Consider the following 22,592-nt stretch of genomic DNA (forward strand, 5'->3'; position numbering starts at 1 on the left):
TTTCATTGAAATCCCCCCGCGATCCTTGAAAACGGAGTTTAAATGTCACCTCCGCCTTTCTAATGGGCACAGGGCTGGAGGCGACCCTTCAAAGCGCCCGGGTGATAAACGACCCTTATTAAATATAGCGGGGACCGCTGGGAAAGTCCCGCGCCCGGGCCAGCACGTGGAAGAGCGCCCCTCGCTGGAGGGCCCCGGAGAGGCCCGGCCTCCCCTGCAGCCCGCGAGGCCCCCCGTGGCCGGCCGGGACCCGGCTCCGGCTCGGGGTGGGGGGTGGGGGGAGCCCGGGTGAGGGGGGCCAGTTGTAAGACAACTTCTTATCTGCCGCCCCCAACACGCCCGTGCGCCCCCATCCCCAAGAGGCTCGGCGTGAAAGCTCGGTGCGTTTCCCCCTGACTTCTTTTTGTCCGTTGCCGAGTGGCGTCTGCAAGTCTGAGCTGCAAAGTTACTGATTTGCAGGCTGCATGTTAAGGCAGCCCATGTAAGTAATTTCTCCGGGCACCCCAGCAAAGGAGAACAAATCGCTGACAAAGGCGAGCGCTTTCGATTCAGCGGCGTCGTTAAGGCAACCCCGAAGTATTCCTCCTATAATAAGTTCCACTTCAAAGGGTTTCTCATTCAGCGGTGACTGCTTCGCACTTTTATTAAGTCCGGGCTTTTTCACTCGGAGGAATCATCTGTTTGGTTATTTTTCATCGTGTTTATTTTTCACCATTCACACAGTACTTGTATTAAATAAACAAAGAACAATCGCTCTGCAAATAAAAGTACTTAGGTGGGGAGAGAAGGAAGAGGAACTGGAGCCCGGGCGCCCCTGGCTCGGTCCCCGCCTCTGAGCGCACCCACCCCACCCCCACCCGCCCGCTGTCGTCCTCTCCTCGCTCTCCCTCTCCACTTTCTCGCCGGCTAGGAGGATCCAGGGCAGATCGGAACAACAAGTGGGTGAAAGACCCATGGTATTAGGGGTCGTGCGTCTCCGATTAGACGGGCAGCGTTATATGTAATACAGATATTTCCGACGAAGTGAAAATTGAGCGCGCTAAGTTGGCATGGAAGTACAGGTCACTGCAAACTGTATCTTAATAGAGTGTCTCGAATCGCTGTCGAGCCTCTGCCAGCGAGTCCCCTGGCCCAGCCCATTGCCATAGCAATCCTGACGCTCCTGTGGGTGTACCAGAAAAGCAGTAGTTTGAATTTCAAAGAACATGCCTTTGAACTTCTCCCTGCCTGATTAGGCACTTGTGCCCTGTGTGAATGTGTGTGCCCGGGGAGTGTTTGGGCGTGGGCGTGGGCGTGGGGGGGTGCTGACTGTGAGTTCTCGTTGGCGCAGGGAAAGTGCTGGGCTGGAGACCCCAGTGCAGAGTCACCGTGGGTCTCCTTAGCCATCCCTCCAACTCGGGAGGCTGGGTTTTCCTGGCCTTGTGTCCGTTTTGGTAGATGGTGGGTAGCCTGACAGTATTGGTAAGTGTCTGGATTGTTTGTTTCTCTTGTATTCAGCTTCCTTTCCTCTCTGACTTAGATGATCACTGGAGGAACCAGTTTATCCTCCCCCTCGGCCCCCAGTCCTATTTCCTAACCAAACTGGGCTAAAAAAATAGTTCAGAGGGAACATCTCTCTCCCATTTCATAGGGAAAGAGATGACAGACCGATAGATTAGAAGCTGGTAGGTAGGTAGGCAGAAGGAACCACTATGATCTCAAATAACTTCCCCCAAATGCAAGATTTAGTAAATGACCAGGTTGCAGTACAGACCGGTAGGCTGATAGCTGGGCCTCACTTTCAAGGACTTCGGGCCTCCTCTCCTGTCCGGGGTGCGATCCCTCTTGTGTGGCCATCTCCAAACTCCTTGAAAGAATAGAATTCCCACCCTCAAGCTATTTCTCCGTGATTTAGATTTTTGGAGCAGGAGTTTTACCAAAGAAAATCCTGGATGGGGAAAAGATATATCTCCCCTACAAATAGCCACGTACTGGAAGATTCTCCTAGCCCGGAAAACAAAAGGTAGATGATTTAAAATGTTTGTGAGGGCCACAAGGGCGACGTTTTGCCGAGGAGAGATGAAGTCTTTGATGATAGCCAACGTAGTGTCAATAGTGGCTTTCTTTGAGACATATTCAGATGGGAACGTCTTGCTTGCCAATTGCCATAGAAATCTTAACACACCATGAAGATTGTCCAAGCGCCAAGCCTTCCGTTCTGGACTAAATTACTTTGAAGTGGCGCGGGACGGGCAGTGGTCAATTTTAACTCTATAGACTGGACAGAGAACTCTGGGAGTGGGAGATTGTGCGTTTTAAAGCAGAAAATAAGAAGGGGAAACTTGTTTTATACACTCTATACAAGGTTCTGCTCATTGTCAGATATCTTTTATCTTTTATATTTCCCATGAATGATTCATGTCTTGGTGGCTTTGTGTCACCCCTTTCACGAGAAACTTCATTAGAGAGCTATAAGTTTTCCCATTGATTGGGGCCCTTAGCCAGGAGTGTTTTTCACTTCGTGCACTGGTTATCGTCATCTGGCTTAAAACAACTCATTGCAACGTGTTTCACCTTCACTACATCGGGCAAAGCTGACTTTCAAAAACCACCATAACCTTATGGAGAACTGCTTATGGACGTGACTACCAATTGTTCTTTTCTTTTTTAAAACTAGGTGCCTTTTATCAGTTTTGTACCAGCTAAGTGAAAAAAAAAAAAACAAAAAAAAACCAAGCCCACAATCAAATCAGCCCTGTTCGTGTGGATATGTGGATAGCCAATTACAGGAGTTCAAGCCACTGGGATATTTTGTGGCCATGAGTCTAATTTCTAGCTACCACCTGCCTCAAAATGCTGAGCTAGGCTTCCCAGATCAGCTCCACTTGCAAATAAACCTGTCGAACTGGAAGCCGCCCCCCCCCCAACCCCCGCCCCCCATTACCTGATGGTGAGAGGCATTTGATGCCCACCATTCATACAGCCTGTTAAACTCCACACCTATCCCAGCTCCTGAGTTTACCTTCTTTGTGTCTGGAAGCCTCTCCCTGTCCCTGCCTCTTTTCTTCATTCTTTTTACCTTTTTACTTCTGAGGCTAGACACCAAAGAAATGCTCAGATTCACTTCCCAGGTTTTCAGTGATTAGGATCACTCAGGATATTATTAACCAATGAGTGCAGTAACCCCTAAGATTTATGCTGGTGTTACATGCAACTTACTCGGCTTAGTCTTCATAAATACACTGCATTTTCTAGATTAGATTGTAAAGTAAACCAAGCTATAAAAATGTTATGGAGCTCAGGAGAACCCACTGTCCTCTGTTTAGCAACCTGTTCTGTTTGTACGAGAATGGCAGAAGCACGCCATTAGGTAAAACATAAACCAGACATAGGAAGAATACCTTTATTAAATTTTTAACTTCATAATCATTCTTGCTTTCTTTCTAGTGGAGGTACACATTTTTAAGTTTTCATTTTCGGTGTATTGGGAACCAATAAATCTGTGGCAGAGCGACCCTAGGCATGGCAAAATACATAAAATACATATTCCTTTGTTTCATAATAAATAAACCTGTAGCATAATAAAGAATAGTGCAAACTACCATTGAAGAAGTTGTATAAATAAAACAACTCATTATAAATCAGGAATATTTTGTTCTAATAAGTTTACGATACATAAATTATCCCCCCGAAGTCCATATCTACTTTGTCTATTTGAAAGAGCTCTGAAAGTGGGTATATGAAAAGCAAATAAACTTTAAAAATGTAGAATTATTTTATATTCAAGTTTTATGGTCTTTTTCTTTATAAAGGAGGGTCTGCATGTTTCATAGTCACTGTAACAATCTGAAGACAACATTGAAAGGCTTTCAAAGTGACAGCACCATGCACTGTACTAGTAATATAATATATCTATAAACTATATATAATCTCGTCAACACAATGCAAAAAAGACATGCAGGAAGAGTCCTGGTTTTCACATTACGTTGTTCATTCAAGTAAGCTTAAAAATATATTTCCCCATTTTCTTTCCTTTTTTCTTCTTTTTTTTTCCTTAAATAAACCGTGGGTCTTAAACGACAATCTTTCACCAAAATGTATAACAGAATTCTTTGGTGTGCTTTGAACTCTTCCAGGAAAAAAACAAAGGATGATGTCTGAAAATAAATTAATTCAACTGTACAAATAATAGTGTTCACACACGTTATTAACAATGACAAGACTGCATCAACCACTCACAGCACACAAAACAAATTTCTACAAACCCTGGGGAGGGGGTGTCTTCAGGGTCTCTGAGGATAAATTAGTGCTCTTTAGTATAGTTGTATGATGTTTATGATGGGCTAGATTTTGCACGAGATGTGTTGCACGGACTGCAAATAAATTGACTAAGAGTTATTGTCCTAGGTCCTTGACCTTTTTTATCCTTGCTTGACAGCTCTGGCAAAGGTCACACATTCATCAGTGTTTGGTGGTAACTATAAACCTTTGAAAAAATTTTAATATGTACAGCAACTCCCTCCCCTCTTTTAATGTAAATCGTACACTTCACACACTGTCGTTTTCAACTGGGATCCAGTTCCGTGTGCTCGGTGCTCAGGTGGAGGGAAAAAAATGCACAAAAATGCAGTTTCGGGCATTGAAAAATAAATACTTTTTAAAAGGTTGATACAACAGTATAAAAGAGGGCTTGGCCTGTTTTAAAAACATCAGCTTTCCCTAAAATAGGCATGTTGCCGACATCACACCTCCTTAGACTTATTTGCCTGTTAATTTTGGCAATCCCAAACACTTAACCAAGACTTATTTTTTTATTACATGAGAAGTTTGGACCCAATCAAGAGGCAGCATCTGAGATTTCAGATTAAAAAAAAAAGAAAAAAAAAACCCACAGAGAAAAAGGAGAGCACTTGAATTTCTTCTATTTCACAAAAAATCACAGTTGCACAGTTGTCTACTGCAGCAGCGCTTCTCTCCACTTGTGCTGGAACAATCACAGTAGCACAGTCAATGGAGACATGTTAAGTCTGCTGCATCTTTTTCTCTTTCCGTCACACAGGCAGGGTACTGGGGAAACAATCCTGTATAAAAATAGTGCGTTAAGAGGAGATCGTAAGAAAAGAGTGGGAATTTCAAATGACAACTATTCGAACTTAAAGGGTTTTTACAAATAGTTTTGGACACAGGTACAGTCTGAGATCTGTTGGTGATGCAGCAAGTGTGTGGCTTACAATCAAGAGGCCTTTTTAGACTTAGGGCCCAAGGAGGAGGCAGAGAGGCTCCAAAGCAGCCCAGGTTGTGGTGGTAAAGGCATTCTCGAGGCACTGCGGGAAATGCAGAGGGCCTTGTTGCTCTGTGCAGTTCTGACTTCATGCTTTTTCTCACTCCTTCCAAAGTCTACGGATATTGCATTGGCAGTGTGGATCTCGATTAACCCTTGGGACATCTTGCTCCTAGCCCTGTCCCCCTGCAACGTACAAGTCCGGTTTGATTGTTTTTTTTTTTTTTTTATTTGTTTGTTTTCTAAGAAGAAGAAAGAAAAAGCCCAAATATCTTAATTAAATTAATTAAATGTACAAACACCATAGGGTTTCAAACGGAATAAATAGGGCTAATTAGACCCGGTGGCAAGTCTGAGTCAAGGGTTTGTCTCAGGCTCGGCATTGTCTCAGGTTAGGATACGGTCCAAGGACTCCCACTTATGACTTATTATTATTATCACGAGTAAATTCTAACGTATGGTCCGCGCAGCCTCAGAGTTCCCATACATCTCCTCGTCTTCAGACTCCGAGGTGCTTCCATTGCTGGAAGGTGTATGAAGGTGACTGGGGGCTCCGCTGGCCTGGCAAACATACCACTCATTGAGGTTGGTCACCTGAGGGGACAGAGTGCTAGAGCGACTCCGGGTTGTGTCCAGCACAGGGGACAAGGGGGCACCCACTGGAGTCCCCACTGAGGAGTAACCAAGGGCTCCTGGAGAAGGCGGGGGGGACTTGCAGTGAATCTTCATGTGTTTCCTCAGAGAGCTGGGGTGAGTGTAGGACTTGTCACAGCCCCGGATCTTGCAGTAGTAGGGCTTGTCGCTGGTGTGGACGTGGGAATGTTTCTTGCGATCGCTGCTGTTGGCAAACTTCCTGTCACAGCCATCAAATTCACATTTGAAAGGCTTTTCCCCTGCAACAAAACATAGGGAAGGTCAACAGTTGCTTTTCAGAGACCCCTCACTTGAGAGAGAAATCTTGGAGCGGAAATCTGGAGGCATTTTCCCATTCTCTTGAAGGCCAACTCCCCAGCCTGGTTTCCATTCCTAATCCCTATGTTCCAGAAGGCAGCAGGGTAGGGATCCTTCAGGGATGGGCCTGGAGGCTCTCCCTGGACCTGGGCTTGTGAGAGGCTGGATGTCAATCCCCGCAGCACCACAGGGTTGGGGGTCGGGAGTAGGGGGGTGGGCACTGGAGGGGGTAAGGGTAACATGGGTACAGCGAAGTCTAGGAGGCAACATGGAAACCAACCAGGACCCCAGTACCCAGGTTCTCACTGCCCTCAGGGTCTGTTCCTGCAAAAATACAAGCAGATCCCCTGTCAAGATAAATGCTGATAAAATGATTCTTCCAAAAGCCACAGCTTGGGGAAAGAATACAAGAAAAAGAGAAGGAAAGTAAGCAAGTCCACTAAATTAAAAGTGAAGTGAGGGGGGGGTGCCATAAAATTATAATAATGGCATTTTGTTTCAGAGCGGCCCCAGGGTTCCCCTGATGGGAAAAGAAATGAAATAAAAAAGCCAAATCCCGTTCTCTTCAGAAACAAAGGCACCTGTGAAACACACAATCCCATCGCTTGATTTTTTGGAAGCCTGGCTGCGTGGAGACTAGGCCCACCGCCTCGCCTCGCCTCTTCATTCTACCACCACCGTCCCTCCCAGCTGGCAGGGCAATTAAGAGCCTGAGGAAGGGGATCTCAGCAAACATTAGCAAGGCCCTCAAGGCCCCACCAGAACCAAGCCCACACCTGACGTTCCAGGGAAACAGATGCTGACAGCTTCCTACCTTACTGAACAGTCAGAAAAGGGACTATTTACCAGTCTTTGGCCCATGGCCCCTTGAAACTGCTCTAACCACCTCAGGGATGCCATGCCTTTAAGCACAAGGCCCCTAGTGCAGGAAGTGGAAATCCTCAATAAGACAATGCTTAATGGAAACCCAGCCATATATGCAGGCATTCAAGAGCAAGAAAGGAAGATAGTGAACAGTACGGATTTTCCCGCTCACCTAAGCATCTACGAACTTGATGGACTCGAGTCAAGACTGACCAAGCCATCTCAGACACATTATTGTTCAATAACACTTCAATAATATTGTTTGTTCAATAATATTTACATGATTTTAAAAATAAAGTTGAATTTCTCTACGTTCTAGCAGCTATTCTGCTGGTTCACGAGGTCCGGCTTTTTCCTTAGTTTGGGATAATATATATATATTTTTTAAAAAACAAACAACTATTAAAAGCTGAATGTATATAAATTTTTGTGAATTTTCTTATACAAATATTTTAGTGCGGTGTGGTTTTCGTTTTCGTTTTGTTTTGTTTTAATTTCAGCAATGCTAACTGCTTTGATGCCAGAGCATATTATTAATAGGACTGGAAGTATTCATATGGCTGGAATATAACTTATCCCACCTGGAAATACTGTCTAAACATGAAATTAGGTTATTATTTAAACATACGGGTGGCATGGATCTACAGGGGAAAAACACAACGTAACACAATCATCCCAACCTTCTCAGCAGATGACCTGCAATGCCAACAAAAAAATGTTAAATCACTTTTTATCAAAACATGTTATCTGTCCTGATTTCTGTGTTCTACTTTTAAAAACTGAAGATAATATTAACTTAAAGGGGCATCATTTACAAAATTATAATCGGCCTTTCTTCAATACGTAGGCCTAAGCGGCTTTACTCATCCTTTGGAAACGGGCAGTGTCGTCTGGAGTTCTCCCGCTTCGGTGCTCCCTGCGTGTCCCGGGTCGGGAAGAGAGCGCACCGCTTCGCCACCGGCCGCCTCGCACTGCCCACGACACAGAGAAGCAATTAGGCCCGGCGAAGGGAGATGTGGGATGAGGGGCGGGGGAGTGGGAAAGGAGGGATGAAGGAGGTAGAGGAAGAAAGCAGGGGAGGGTAGTAAAGGTGATAGGACCGCCTGTCTTCCAGGCGGCCTAAGAGGGGCACTGAGCAAATTCTAGCTCACTGGGGAGGGCGAGAGACCCCAGTGTTTACATTTCAGATTCTGACCGAGGGGTCAATCAGAATTTAACCACTTGCAGAATTCGAGAGAGTAAGGGCCGTGCATGAGCTCCTCTCCTGCCTACCCGTTCCCTGTCCCGGAGGGAACTCGAGTCCGGCCCGATGGAAGGTTATAAACCGAGCTGGGGGCACGTGGGTCAGGAAATGGGCCTTCGGGAGCGGCCGGGGAATCACTCCCTTTGCTTCGTTTGTTCCGGGATCCGGGACAACCCCCAAACGCGAGAGCGCCGCGGTAGGGATGGGGGGTCCCCCGATGGTCCCCCTGCCGCACACAAGGCGCCTGGGCGAGGCGGCCCGTGGACCCGACGCTGGCATCGCTCCCCGCGGCCCGGGCGAGAACCGCAACCCTGCGCACGCCGCGGAACCAGAAGGCAGCTCGGGCCTGGGCCCCCCAGCACCCGGGATCTCCGCCCCGCCGTGCGCGCGCCCCTTTCCCCGGGGGCCGCGGTCCGAGGGAGCGGGGAGCCGGGCACCCCCCAGTTCCTTGCTCCACGCGTGCGGAAACGGCCCCCGCTCCGGCCGCAGCCGACGAAAGCCCCCCCCCCCCGACCCCGCCTCTCTCCGAGGCCTGCAAAGGCGGGAAGGGCCCCGAGACGCAGGCCGCAGGCTCTGCTCTCGGGGGCCCACTGGGGCCGGGGCTGAGGGCAGCTCCACCTCCTGCGCCCCGCGTGCCCCCTTTAGGGTCCTGGAACCCTGTCCCGGCGGCAAGGGCTGGGCGTAGGGGCAAACCGCTAAGAGGGTTAGGGACCTTTTACAAAAGCCTCTAGGGAAGTTTTTCCTTTTGGAAAACTCCTTAGGGCGGACCGATCCCGATTCGAAAAATGGGAATGGGTCGTAGACTTCCTGGGAAGACTTACTCCGGCCCCTCGTCGGTCCACGTGAGGCCTGCCAGGTGCTGGCAGACAGGAGCCCGGCCCCGGCCCCGGGCCACCCCGACCCGGCTCCCCCCGCAGATCCGCCTGGCGCCCCGGATGCCCTCGGCCCCGGCCGCCAGCCGGGCGCTGGGCCCACGCACGGCGGCTGCTTCCTTGCCGCCCAGCGCCGATAAATCAGCTAAGTAATTACTGAACGTAAACTCCAGTTACTTAAGTGTCCTCCGAGGGGTAATATCGTCTGTCCCTATAAATCCCGACCGCTCGCGCTCATCAGCGCTTCCGCCCAACGCGCTCGTGCGTTCGACGGGGACACACGACCCACAGGAAACACCCACCCGCCCCGCCGCAGCCGCCTTCACGGGGTGGGGGTGGGGGTGGGGGCAGGACTGGGGCTTGGATGCGAGGGGTCGCCACAGCGCCGGGGGTTTGCCCCCAAGTTCCTCCGCGGGGCCAATGCCCGCAAGAGACTAGCTCTCACCCTGTCCTCCTCCAACTAGAACCTTTTCTGGAAGGACAGAGAGAATTTCTCCAGCACCTTCTAGGGCACGTGTGAGTGTGTGACAGAGCTGTGTGATGCTGCGAGTGTAAGCATGGGTGTATGCGAAGGCGTGTAACTGAGAAAGTGCGTGAGGGTGTACGTGGAGGAGTGTGCCAGCATGTGGGTGTCCACGAGGCAGAGGTGGGTGGTATGAGACACGGGTGTGTGAAGTGGTTTGGGGGCGGTGTGGGGTGTGTGACTGTGGGGGGGGGGGGGGGGGGGGGCAGGGGCGCATTCCTTTGGCCTTGTGCACCACGCCCCGGAGGGACGGGACCCCTCCCCTCCTGTTAGAGCCGCCTAGAGCTAGGCCTAGAGGCCTCAGTACTGGAGTAAATCCCACGTGCCCCCTCGCACGCCCGCTCTCCGGAGCACGGCGACCGCAAGGGGTCCGCCACCGAGTCGGGAGGCGGGAAGAGCTACCGGGGCGGCTCCGGCCCCCCTGCCCCATCGCCCTCCCCAGGTTCCCGGGGCCGGGCGAATAGGGGCTGCCGACCGTCCTGGGCGCCTTCCTGCTCCGACTGCTGCTGCTTCCGATCCGGGGCGGCGGCGGCGGCGGCTGGAGCGCGTTGCCGGTCCCGGCCGAGGGGCTGCGGACGCGCTGGAGACTCCACCGTGTGGGAACCCAGCGTGGGGCCTGTGTGTGCTATCGAATTACTTATTCGTAGAAAAAAAGGGGGGGGAGAGAAAAAAAAGAAGTCACATGTCCGGGTTATACGTATGCGAAGAGAAGCAGCAGAAGGAGGGAAAATGAAGGCGAGCAGGAGGAGGAGGAGGAAGAGAAGCAGCGGCGGAAGCGGCGGCGGCACGGGAGGCGGCGGCGGCGGCGACGCGGCCGGGGACGGACACCCACCTGTATGAGTGCGCTTGTGGATCTTGAGGTTCTCGGAGCGCGCGAAGACCTTGCCGCAGCCCGGGAACGGGCAGGGAAAGGGCTTCTCGCCCGTGTGCACGCGGATGTGGTTGATGAGCTTGTATTTGGCCTTGAAGGGCTTGCCCTCGCGCGGACATTCCTCCCAGAAGCAGACGTGGTTGCTTTGCTCGGGGCCGCCCACGTGCTCCACCGTGACGTGGTTCACCAGCTCGTGCATGGTGCCGAAAGTTTTGGAGCAGGGCTTGGCGCCGCCGGCCGGGGGCGGTGGTGGCGGCGGCGGCGGCCCGGTCAGCTCGTCGGGGTCGATCCACTTGCAGATGAGCTCCTGCTTGATTGGCTGCCGCATGTAGCGCAGGAAGGCCCCGGCCGCCCCTGGGAGGTGGGGGTGGTGCTGGTGCGGGTGCTGCGCGGGCGCCGGCGCCGGCGGCGGAGGCGGCGGCGGCGGCGGCGGGGGCGGCGCGTGGTGCTGCAGGTGGGGTCCGGGCCCGGCCGCCGCGGCCGCTGCCGCTGCTGCCAGGTTCAGGTTTAAGTTCACCGCTCCGTAGCCGTGCAGGGCGGCGGCCGCAGCCGCCGCCACCGCCCCGTAGTGCGCGTCCCCGGAGCGCGGCGCGAAGGGCGGCTCGGTGCGGCCGTACAGCTCCGCCGCGGCGGCTGCTGCGGCCGCCGCCAGCCCCAGGCGCATCTGGCCGTTGAGCGGGTGCGTGTGGCCGCCGGGGGCTCCCGGAGCGTCGTGCAGCGCAGGAAAGAGCGCCGGGCCCCCGCCGCCGCTGCCGTCCGGGCCCGCGTAGGTGCCGCTGGCGGAGATGAACATGCCGGCCGAGTGGGGAGGCGGGGCCGAGTGCTGGGGGGAGCCGGTGCCAGACCGCTGCTCCCCTCCAAGCGGGACCCCGTGCATGGCCGCCGCGGGGGCCGTGGCGGAAAGGTCCCTCCGGAGGACGAAGTCCCTGCTGTGGCCTTTGCCGCTGCTGCCGCCGCCGCCACTGTCGGTGGTGGTGTAGCCCGAGAGGGCAGGAGGAGGGGGAGGGGGAGGAGGGGGGGGTGAAGGGGAGGGAGGAAGAGGAGGGGCTGGGGGCGGGGGCGCGGAGGGCTGCGCGCGGCTGCTGCCCCCGCCACCCGGGTAGGTGCGGACGCCGGGGTGCGCGACCGAGAGTGCGGCGCGGGCGGCGGCCGCCGGCGCCTCGGGCTGTGCCGGGAGCGCCTGGGAGGGAGGGCTGAGGCCGAGCGCGCTCGCCTGAGCCATGTGCTCGGGTCCGAGCGGAGTGATGGCCACGCCGGGGTCAGCGCTCAGGTCCCGAGGGCGGAGGTGCGTGGCTGTGGCGCGGAGGTGGGAGTGGGCGGGCGGGCTGGACAGCGCCGGGAAGCCTGTCATATTCTGAAGCGGCCTGGCCTGAGCCGTTGCCAAATCCGCTAATCTCAGCGCTGGCGGGTTCCTCTTGCTCAAGGGGGGCTCCATCAGAACCGCACAATCAGACCCATAGACCCTCACTGGGGGGACTTTTTTTTTCCCTCTGCCCACCTTCAAAAACATGTATATATTAGGCTCTCTTTAACTTCTTTGTCCTGGCCTCCTAACTCTGCTTATTCCTGTTCCCACTCTGTCCTCCAGCGATTGGCAGAGCGAACACCACATTTGAGCTGCACAGTGGGACCGAGATTTTGGAAATGGCACGGGTGGGATTGGAGGGAACAGCGTGATTGGCAGCAGCCCCGGCTGCCGGATTGGCTCCCATTCAGGCCTCGGGCCCAGCAGGGATCCGCCCCCGTGCTCGCAACCGCCTTCGCTTTCTCTAGGCGCCCCCTCCTCCCCTGAAGCCCTGCGTCCCCGCCTTCCAGGGGATGCCCAAGTTGCACTTGGAGAAAGTTTGCGCTGGGCCTGCGCGCGCAGCGCCCCGCGTTCCCATGACGTGCCTTTCGGAGAGCGTGCGCCGGCACGCGGCCGAAGGGTGCGGCGTGGGTAAGGGCTGGGGACCCCCCCCACCCGGGGACAAAAGGCGGGAGGAGGAGAACCCCCAACTTCAAAAACCCCCGCCTCACCGCACGCAGCGTCTCCTCCAGCGTGCAAACACTTTCCACCTCCTCCGTTGGAGGAGCCCTGGGCTGCTCTCTGGAGGAGGAAGGTGAACAGAGTGTACCTGTCGTCGTACTTGTAGAGGGGATGCTAGAAACTTCTTATCTGGGAAGGACACCCACTCTACCGAGCGCTCCCGTAGGGCGCAGCGACAGGCGACGAGATGAGGAAGGATATTAAAGTCCTATTGGTTGCAAAACTATTTAAGTGATTTGGCTCCGCGAGACTCCAGGTGAAGTCAAAATAAATCTTTCCCGAAAAGGAACCGTTTTACCTCGACTTTTTAGCTCATGCAGCCCTTTTCAGCGTGGTTCAAAGGAGTTGGCTCGAAGTGTAATCTCACTGCTCGTCGGTTCTAGATCTGCCACTTCCAATTAGATCTACGGGGATGGGGGTGGGAGACCATCGGGCAGCGGTTCTAACTTTTGCCTCTCTGAGATACAGTGGCAGAGCAGGCCAAACGGCATCTCTCCAGAGGGAAGCAGCTAAGTAAACAATGTCCTTTACGCAGAATTTCTTTCCGGCCCAGAAAGCACTCCATATGTGTGCCTCAGTTTCATTGAAAGGACCACAAATTGAAATTGATACAGTAAAATGAATATTTTAAAATCAAGCAACACCTTTGCTATTTATTCAGCAATAGACTAACCCTAATAGAGTAGGCGAGTTGTCTTATTGGGAAAAATATATAAACTGGCTTTAAAAAAAAAAAAAAAAAGGCAAGCCCCATCTTTTCCAAAGGATTTGTTATCACACCTCTTTAAAAAGAGAAATAGGTTCCTGCATCACTTTGCAGGGGGAGGGTGGAGAAATATGGCACCTCCAAACTTTAGGGTTGTTGCTGCCCAAAAGTGTCACTTCAGTTCTTGAAAAAAAAAAAAAAAAAAAAAAAGCATCTTAAAATTTTGTGATGTTCCAAGATGTTCAAACATTACAGTCAGGGGTTTTAATTTTTATTGTGTTGCCCTGCATAAAATTATTTGTAAAAAAGTGATAATGACTAAAACGTGATTTCCCCCCCTGCTTTGGGGATACAAAAAAACAAGTTACCAGCTTAATTCGTTTGCAGTCCAAGTAAAAATAGACTGCATAAAGCCGTCATCTTTATGTTCCTGGGAAATGGTCCTGGGAAGTGGTAAGAAATATTTTCAAAAGAACTGATTTGATAGCCCCACTTGTATCGGTCTGAGCAATGTTCAACAGGGAACTTCCCTGTGAGCCTTGGGAGTGTCATTCCTCTTATAAAACCGACAAGCAAACAAAGAAAATACTACAGTCAAATTTCAAATAGGTTTTTTTCTCTAAGGCTCCATGAAGCTCAAATACGGGCAAATAAGAAAAGCGTGAGTGCAAACACAACGGAAAAAAAATTAATAAACAACAGCGACAAAATCCGCATCTGTATTTGGAGAGGATGAGTCCTTTTACAATTTTCCTCTCAAAGATTTAAAATGTCTCAAGCCAACCAGGCAAAAGTAGCAAGGGCTGCCTTCTCTATGGATGGTTTCTGGGAAAGCATCATATCTGGATTTGTCACCAGTGTCTTCATCCTCTCTTAAGAACATTTCAAAGGAGTTTCCCCTTATTTGAATTCCTTGGCAACCATCATCACTACTTCCATAACAGCTTTGCATTCAATCCTGCAGGTTATAAGTAAAAAACAAACTAAATAATGAACGAATAAATAAAGAAGAAAATAAATATAACCCGCCTTTTAATATGGGTTGTTGAGCATTTTTATTGTGCAATAAAATGGGTACCTCCACCCCCTTCAAAATAGCTTTTCCTCAAAATTATAACTGCTTTGTTTTATTGAATTGCTGAAATTTAATGGTTTAATGGGTGAAGGCATGAAGGAAAAGGCTGGCTGTAAAAATGTGAATAATGGTGCAGCAGAGCCGTGCGGAATCTGGAACCCGCCTCCTTGTACAACTCTTGTCAAACACAGTGTGATATGTATCTGTCATTGATTTAATATGTCTTAATTCAAATACAGCTCCCGGATCAATTTCTTTTTATGGAAGCCTTAAAAAAAGAAAAGACTTTCTTAGGAAATCATAGAGATTTGGGTGGCGATTGGAAAGAGGGAGATTTACAAAGTGAGTTTAATGAATATTTGCAAATTTATGGCCAAACCCAGACTCTAAAAAGATAATTGACTCAGGTAAATCGACTTGAGATGCTAATTCTTAAAAGAAAGAACTGGGAGCAAAATTTCAATCAACACCAATAAGGAGCCAATAAACTGCCTGCCAATTAAACCTGAGAATAGGCCTAGCTAGATGGTCACCAGGAAGGCTCGCAGTGGATTTCCGGGATTGCCTTTCTTTATAAAAGAGCTTTTTATTTTGTAGACGCGCTTTTTGTTATTGTGATGACCCGCCTGACCCCAGGTGCGCCGTTTCTTTTTCAAGCCATTTGGGAGCCAAATCAAACCCCCTTAACATCCCGAGTTTCTAAGGACCCAATAACTGTGTCGCACTTCCTAAATAAACACCAGCAATTTCCAGGGCATTGAAGAAAATAATAATAATGGTTTAAAAAAAAAAAAAAAAAAAGGCAGCAGAGTGTAGAAGTCGTTACGCCAGTTCCCATCTGTGGTTGGAGCCCCGTGTTTCCGCGGTGGCGCGGGTTGTCAGGGCCGACCCTAGAACTCGTGCCCTTGTCCGTTTTTGCGGCGGAGGTACTGGTGTGGGGGCAGAACGTGGCAGTCTCTGGAAATGCCCTTTCTGGGGTCAACAGGTGCTCTTGGGGAGCATCGATTTTCAGACTTCCCTGTTGCACCCGGAATCCCAGGCTCCTTGCAGAGCCAAACAAAGGCAGGAGGAGGCCGAGGAGGTACCGTAAACGCCGAGCTGGCCCGAACCCGGCGGCCCCGCCGCGCCCAGCTGCCTTGAGGCAATAGGACCCGGTCCCGGGGATGCCGGGGCTGGCGCTTCTGGCTCCCCGCTGCGCAGGGCTGGTGGTGACCGAGCCCCCCCCCGGAGCCCTCCGTTCCTCGCTGAGCACAGCCAAGTTTCCTTGTGATGGGTGTGGGCGATTAATAAACTCTAAGGGAAGTGAATTGGACATTTCCTGGCTTTTGAGCCTTTGTCTGATTGTTTCTGCCGGCGGAGGGAGGGGGTGAGCCGGGGCCGGTGAGGTGGACCAGAAAGGATCTGGGGGACCCACTGAGCTGCTTTTTATTGCCCTGGAGATCGCTTTACCTCTCGCCAGTCCCGCGTGGTTTCCGCGAGGGCGGCCTCCTTGCCGAAGGACCGGGTGCCCGGCGGGCTGGCAGCGCCCAGTGGCATTTGGGCCGCGCCAGAGGCACGCTCAAGGGCGAACAGGGTGCCCTGAATGGCTCCGGGGATCAAAGGAACCCAGCCCAAGGGCGCCAGTGGGTGCTCAACAGGGAGGAGGAGGGGTACTAGCACACCCTGGAGAAGGTGGGGGAGGAGAACACCCAGACCTCTCCAAAGCCCAGGCAAGGTGGGCTAAGGGGCCCGCAGAGGTTCCTTTTCACTGAGCTTCGCCATGCCGGAAGTGATGAGGACTTTGGCTTCAAGGCGTCTCTCCTATCCGGCTCCCTAGGCATCTAGGCGGTGAGGTACTCGGCCCCCTCTCTCGGCCCCTGGCCCGGCTTGCTCGGCAAATACCCCCGCCCTCCCGCCTTCACCACTCGCGGTCTAACCTCCTGGGGGCTTCGAGCCAGTCCGGGGGGCCTGGGTGCTCCCAAGCGCCGGGCAATTCTCAGCCCTCTGAGCGTGTCTTCCAGGCTTGCCTCTCCTTCCCGCCCCTCTGAGCTGGCCCTGGCTCCTCAGGCTTCACGGATACCTTTTGGCCTAAGAGTAATCTAAAAATGTGCTTCTTGCTAAAGTTTATGATCCCCTGTTCCATATACCTGGAGACTTAATGAGGATTTTTTTTTTATTTTTTTAATTTTTTTTTTAGACATAAGACTGAGATTATGTAGCTCTGACTACATAAACGTTGGATCTAGGGTTTGTTTATTTTGGATAATCAAGAATGGAGACCCATCCCATGTCTCCCTGACCTTAGTGCTTAAAAGCCCTTGAAAAAATATGGCTTTCTTTACTTTCCCATTACTAAAAAATAAGTTGAGTAAAATTGGCCTGTCATCAAATATTCTCATTTGGTTATCAATCATTTTTACCTTCAGAGATGGGGGTTGTAGAAGAATGGCCTTTGACCCACATTTGACCATCAGGTAATTTCTTGGGAAATGCCTAATTCTTGTGCTTGAAAATATGCTTAGAAGGTCAAAGCAGGAAGGACAAAACTCCCTTATGTGTTCACGGTTCATATAACCATCCAATATTTATTTATATTGGGTCCAAAATACGCTTCTTCTCCCTTTCATTCTTTATCTTTTAGGATGTTTGGGGACGGGAACTGAAGGAGGAGCCCAGGTTCTGTGCAGTGGTGGTGGTGGTTGGTGGTGTTTTTAAAATCTCAGATTTTGTGGACACTTTCCCCTGTTCCACACCCCTTCCAGTATCTATACCTCAGTATTTGAAGAAGCTGTTGAGACAAGTCAAATAGTGACACGTTGACGGATTTACTTGTGGAAGCAATATGGTTGACATATGGCATTGTTATTTATGAGTGACAGCATAAATTGTATTACAAAGTCTATTGCAATAACACTGCAGTTTACTGGAGAGCTGCTCTCCTGTCACCAGTATTCAGCCTCCCTGGAAGTAGTTCATTTGGGAGCCCAAAGGATAACGGTCCTCAAAATAATTAAACACATTCATGTAAGCTAATGCCTCCTGTTTTCTGGTTTGTTTTTGTTCTGCGGCAGTAGAAACACTCCCATCAGGAAAGAGGGGACAAAGTCAGGACAATTAGTTGTCTTCCTTTTGCAAAACCACCACCACTGTCACACAGAAATGTTGACTGTTTTTTCCCTATGAGTCCCTAACGACAAATAGACCAACATTTGCATTCCTATCACTAACAGGCTGGTGAGCATATATTTTATAGGGAGACTTTTTATAAGCCCAGTTACAGAACAGTAAATTTTAACAGTAGGAAGAAGAGAAGTTCTTCGAGCAGACTGGACAGGGCTTTATCCTCGGATGCCTCCCCACCTCCATTCGACCTCCCCCTTCTTTAAAAAATGGTATTTAAAAGTTACAACACTGGCTGAGATTTTCATGATTTCCCCTTCTTTTACATTACAATTTTTTCTCTTTTTTTATATTACCCTTCTCTGAAGCTCTGACAAAGAACTTTTGTTCTAGGTGGGTTTTACAAAGGAGGCGCTCCCACCACACATGTGGTCCTTCATGGGTCAGGGGTCGTCTGGCCCAGGAGTGGCTGGGAGGGCGGAATCAAAGGTGCTCTGCAACTTAATATCCTGTTGATGATCTTGTTGAATTTATGAGTCTGTGATACAGAGGATGGTGCCAAAATCCTCTTTTTTTTTTTTTTTTTTTTTTTTTTTTGGTCTGGTGTGTATGGACAGCTGATTCTACATTTGTTTCTCTCCTTTTTACTCCCATTCCCACCCCCTTTCCTTAAGAGGAAATTAAAAATTTAAATAGTAGGGCCACTGAGTGTTTCTGCTTCCCAGTGTAAAGGTCACTTGTGTTTGCTTGTTTGTTTTGGGCCTCTCCTGACTACCGAGATATACCTGTGTGTGTGTGAGTGCACATATACACCGGTTTTATGTGTATATACACGCAAAATCCTGGTCATGCTACAAAAGAAGTCAGTCAACCATTCACAGAGGCCCACAGAATGCAGTGAGGTGCTCAGCGGATGACTGCCCGCGTGTTTGAAAGGATCTGCGGTTTTTGAAGACACCCCGAATTCCCTATTGCACAGCGGGGGCAGGGGTGGAGATGGACGCCAGCCGGTGCGCCCAGGGGCCGGCCAGGCGGGGCCATCCGCATACAGCAAAGCCCCGACGCGCGTCAGCCCCAGGGCCCGGGTCGACCCGGTGAGACTCAAAGAACAATTTTGGAAAATTTACAAAAGAGGGAACCTATTTGCCCGATGGAGACAGTTGTGGGTCCCGTGGGTCTGACGCTGCCAAGGCTGGCCCTTCCAGAAACCTGTTGAAAAACTGATCACTCACAGGGCGCAGAGCGCATCTTAGCCGCTTTTTTCCTTTCGGCCAAGGAGCCCAAATCTACTTTTGAGGCGATGACTCTGAAAGCCTGGGCAGGTTTCTCCCCCCTTGCTTTCTGGCTGTCGTCTCTCTCTTCCCTTTTTCTGCCTTAAAAATAAAGAAAGAAAGAATACTGTGTCACGGGGGAAAGGGGTTTTGCGGTTTGTAGAGAAATAAAGCACTTCTAAGAGGGGACGGCGACATGACTTTGAACTTGGCTCAGCTCCTCTGTGTCCTGCAGAGAGAGGAGAACTGGAGCCGGGAAAGAACAGCCGGGAGGGCCCAGCCCGCGGCCTCTCCCGCGGGAATTAAGGAGTCGGCCCCACCACCCGGCCGCGCGCGGCTCCGGGCATCCAGCGCCGGCGAGCGCCCGGCCGCGCCAGCCCGAACCCTGGACGCTGCAGAAGGGGAATCAAAGCGAACGGAGAGAATGGGGCCGAGAGGGGGGACAGACGACTGGGGAGGAGGTGAGAACGCGGGACAAGAGGAAAACTTGCCGTCTGGTGGCTTGAAAAGGAGGGAAGCGAGGTTTCTAGATGGGAAAGAAGACCATTCTCTAAGAAAATATTTTGTTTAGTCAATATTTTTGGAGTAAGCTCTTTCAATGACGCCCCACCCCTATATAAATAGATGAATGAAGTAAAAAAGTGTGAAAGCCTGTATACTGGGGATTTTTTTTTTTTTTTAATTGATACAATGCAGCAGGGCAGCCTTTCTCCTTGGGAGACTTTTCTCTTTTCTCGGTCTCTCTCAGTCTAATGCCCTCTCTGCTTAGGGATACAGTTTGGCACTTGCCACCCCACCCCACCCCGAGGTGTGTGGAAATAAGGAACATTTCCTCCTTTCCGGTAAGGGGAGAATCTCCAGCTTCCAGACAAAAATCTTGGGCTTTCAGACAAGATGACCCAGGTTTCCCGACTTCTTGCCCCCCCTCTAACGGCAATGGGGTGGGGGCGGCGGGAGGACACTGGGCACCTCCGGGAAGGGGCTTCGGCCAGCTCCGACCTTCAGAAGCCCGCTTAAGCCGAGAGTGACAGCCGGTGACCGCCGACAGAGCCCGGGTTCTCCCAGCAATAGCGAGCTAGAGCTGTCTTCCCGCGTTTTTGTTGATTTCATTTCAACGTGAAAATTTTAAATGCATGTTGGTTATCTTCTATTTGAATTTTATTCCAACTCTCAGAGATTTGTAAATAAAAGCGGTTCTCTAGACAACTAGGCGAAGAAAGGCGCTGGCTTCAGGCCTTTCATTCACACCTCTGCAGCCTCCGGGCCCGGCGTACCCTCTCCGGTTACCTCTGGGAGTGCAGGCTTTCGGCAGCGGGGCAGGAAATGTTCCCAGCCGCCAACCGGGATCCCGGGGGTGAGGGGGAGCGGCTGTAGCCCCAGAGCCGCGAGGCGGGCCTGCCGCGGCACTGGGAGCTGCCCGGCCCCGCCACCGCCCGAAGGAGGGGTTGGTGGTGTTCCCAGGTCCTGCAGAAGGAGTGGTAAATATCTTCTAGAAGGTTTAAGCCCTACCAGTCTGGAGGCTTCTTCTCGGGAGGCCCTGAGCCTGCCCCTCCGCCCAGCTCCAGCCCGAGCCTTGCTTCGCCGCGCGCCTCCGGCGTCCCCATACATCCCACCCCACTGCGGCGGCGGCCAGGGCATCTGGGCATCCACCCCGAGGGTATCACTGCCTTTAAACGACTTCCAATCAACCCCCCCTCCCTCCCGGGGGCCGCTGCCCAGTGTTTACTGCTGTAATCGGAGCAGGACGCGAGCGGCGGGGGGAGCGGAGGGCGCTGAGCCGCGGGTGGGGGGCCACCGCCAGGCAGGGGGCGGTGTCTGGGTGAGTGTCCCAATAGTAGGAGAAAGGGGCATGTCTGGCTCTCCCGAGGCCCACCATCCAGCACCTGTGTTTTCAGTGCCACAGAGTAAGTGTAAAGGAGGGGAGGGGAGTAGCTAGGGAGAGGGCTAACCGACCCCGGGCCGGGTCCCCGGGCCGCTCCCCGCCGCGCGCTCCCGCCTGGGTCCGGGGCCTGGAGAGTCCCGGCTCGTGGCACCTCCCGCCCGGCGAACCCGGTTGCCAACCAAGTTCTCGAGTGGCCGCGGCCGCCCGCTCTCGGTGCCCGCCGGGAGCGGCCCGGGTCCCCGGGGAGTCGGCGGCCTCTGCAGAAGGGCGCGAGTGCAGGGTGCTGTCTCCTCCGGACCCGGCCAAGGGCACGGCGACCTCGCCGCCCGGGCCGGCACTACGCGGGCCTCCCGACTCCGGGGACAGCCACGGCCGGGCGCGAACGGGAGCCGCAGCGCCGGCCGCGCGGGCGAGGAGCTGTAGGCTGGCAGGCCCGGTTGGCTGTGACGAGCCGCGGGATCCGCGGCTGCCGGGGCAGCAGGGAGCTCCGGGAGAACGCGGGAGGAGGGGCGGACCCGCCGCGGGGCGGGGGCGCCGGATTGACGGGGCCTCGCCGGCCAATGGTGGCGGCGGAAGGGCGGGCGGGGCGGGAGCCGCCGTTAAAGGGGCGGTGTGACCGGGAGTCCCGGCCTGGAGCGGGAGGGAGAGCTAGAGAGAGAGCGGGAGGGAAGGGGGGAGGCTGGGGCGGGAGACGCGGGGGCGAGCGGGGGAGGGGAGAGGAAAAGGAGGAGACAAAAAAATTAAAAAAAAATAAATAAAAGGCTGCGGCGTCGGCTGCAGAGCCCACCGAAATAAACAGAGCGGAGCCCACCGCACCCGTGAAGGGGGGGCGGGGAGGTGGGGTGGGGACCTGCTTTGGCTTCTTCGCACTTGCTCGGATCTCGGACTCCGGTCGGTCCTCGGGAGCGCGGCTGCCCGCTCCGGGTCCAGCGTCTGTGGCCGACGGGCGAGAGGCAGCGAGCGAGCTAGAGATCACTTTTTTATTGTTGTTATTGTTTTTCAGCCCAGCCTCCCCTCCTCCCCTCCCTCTGCAAGCCTTCTCCCCTCCCACAGCCCCCGTCTCTCCTCCTCCCCCGCCTCCTCCTCCTGCACAACTTAAAGAAAGAGGGAGCGGCGCGGCAGCTTCCTTCATCTGGGGGAATTCGCGGCTGCTGCAAGTTTACTACGCGAGGCGCAGCCAATGCCAAGCGCGGAGGACGAGGAGGGCTAAACACCGCGGCCGCTGCGCCGAACAATACCCGCCGCGCGCGGGGCGGCGCGAGTAGGGCCGCGGGGGAGGGAACGGCCGACCCAGCGCGCAGCGGAGAAGGCGCCCGGCCTCCGCCCGCCGCCCCAGTGCCCCCGCCGCGGTCAGGTGGAGCCGTGGGCGCGCCGGGCCGGGGCGCCCAGCGCAGAGCTCGCCTCCGTCCCCTCCTCGTCCGCTAGCCTAGCCGGTGCACAGCCGCCGCGCTCGGGCACAGTGGCCCCGCCGCGGCTGTGATTTCATTCTGCGGGCGCCGCTTGGCGCTGCCGGGCCCGGGGCCCGCGGGGCGTGCGAGCGAGTGAGTGTGTGCGTGCGCGCGCGGGTGCGCGCAGGGGTGGGGGCCGCGGCGCTGCGCTCGCCCCCCGTCGGCCCCCCTCTCCACTCCGCTCCCCACACCTCCCTCCCGCTCCCTCCTCCCGCCCGCCCTCCCCTGCCCTGCCCGCCCGCCCCCGCCGCAGCTCCTTTAATACACTTTGGTTCTCCGCCTGGCTTTGGACTCTTCTCCTCCTCCACCTCCTCCTCCTCCTCCTCCCGCGCCTCCTCCGCCGCCGCCTCCTCCTCCTCTTCCTCTCCGCGCCTTCGCTCCGCGCCCGGCCGCCCGAGGCAGATCCAGGCGGCGGCGGAGGCGGCGGGCGCACGAGCGCGGCTCCCGGGGCTGAAGCCGCCGCCACCACCACCACCGCCGCCTGCGCTCGGAGCCGGGCGG

General features: G+C 53.5%; 1 protein-coding gene across 1 annotated transcript; it reads right to left on the bottom strand.

Annotated features, from left to right (window-relative positions):
* Window positions 1–3,368: 3,368 nt before the first annotated feature.
* On the bottom strand, window positions 3,369–13,230 carry ZIC5 (Zic family member 5). The gene is made up of 2 exons (XM_059377711.1): window positions 10,546–13,230; window positions 3,369–6,153 (listed from the first exon to the last, which is right to left on the bottom strand). Exons 1-2 carry the CDS (start codon window positions 12,092–12,094, stop codon window positions 5,711–5,713), a joined length of 1,992 nt encoding a protein of 663 aa, XP_059233694.1. The 5' UTR covers window positions 12,095–13,230; the 3' UTR covers window positions 3,369–5,710.
* Between the last annotated feature and the right edge of the window lie 9,362 nt (window positions 13,231–22,592).

This window comes from Mustela nigripes, chromosome 15 (assembly GCF_022355385.1).
Source record: "Mustela nigripes isolate SB6536 chromosome 15, MUSNIG.SB6536, whole genome shotgun sequence".
Lineage (NCBI taxonomy): Eukaryota > Metazoa > Chordata > Mammalia > Carnivora > Mustelidae > Mustela > Mustela nigripes.

What these genes read in the sequence shown, in the direction of transcription:
- ZIC5 (XM_059377711.1), bottom strand. Translation starts at nt 12,094, where the DNA reads ATGTTTTTGAAGGTGGGCAGAGGGAAAAAAAAAGTCCCCCCAGTGAGG. An exon ending in CCACAAGCGCACTCATACAG is followed by an intron (nt 6,154 to 10,545) that starts GTGGGTGTCCGT and finishes GTTTTGTTGCAG; the next exon opens with GGGAAAAGCCTTTCAAATGT.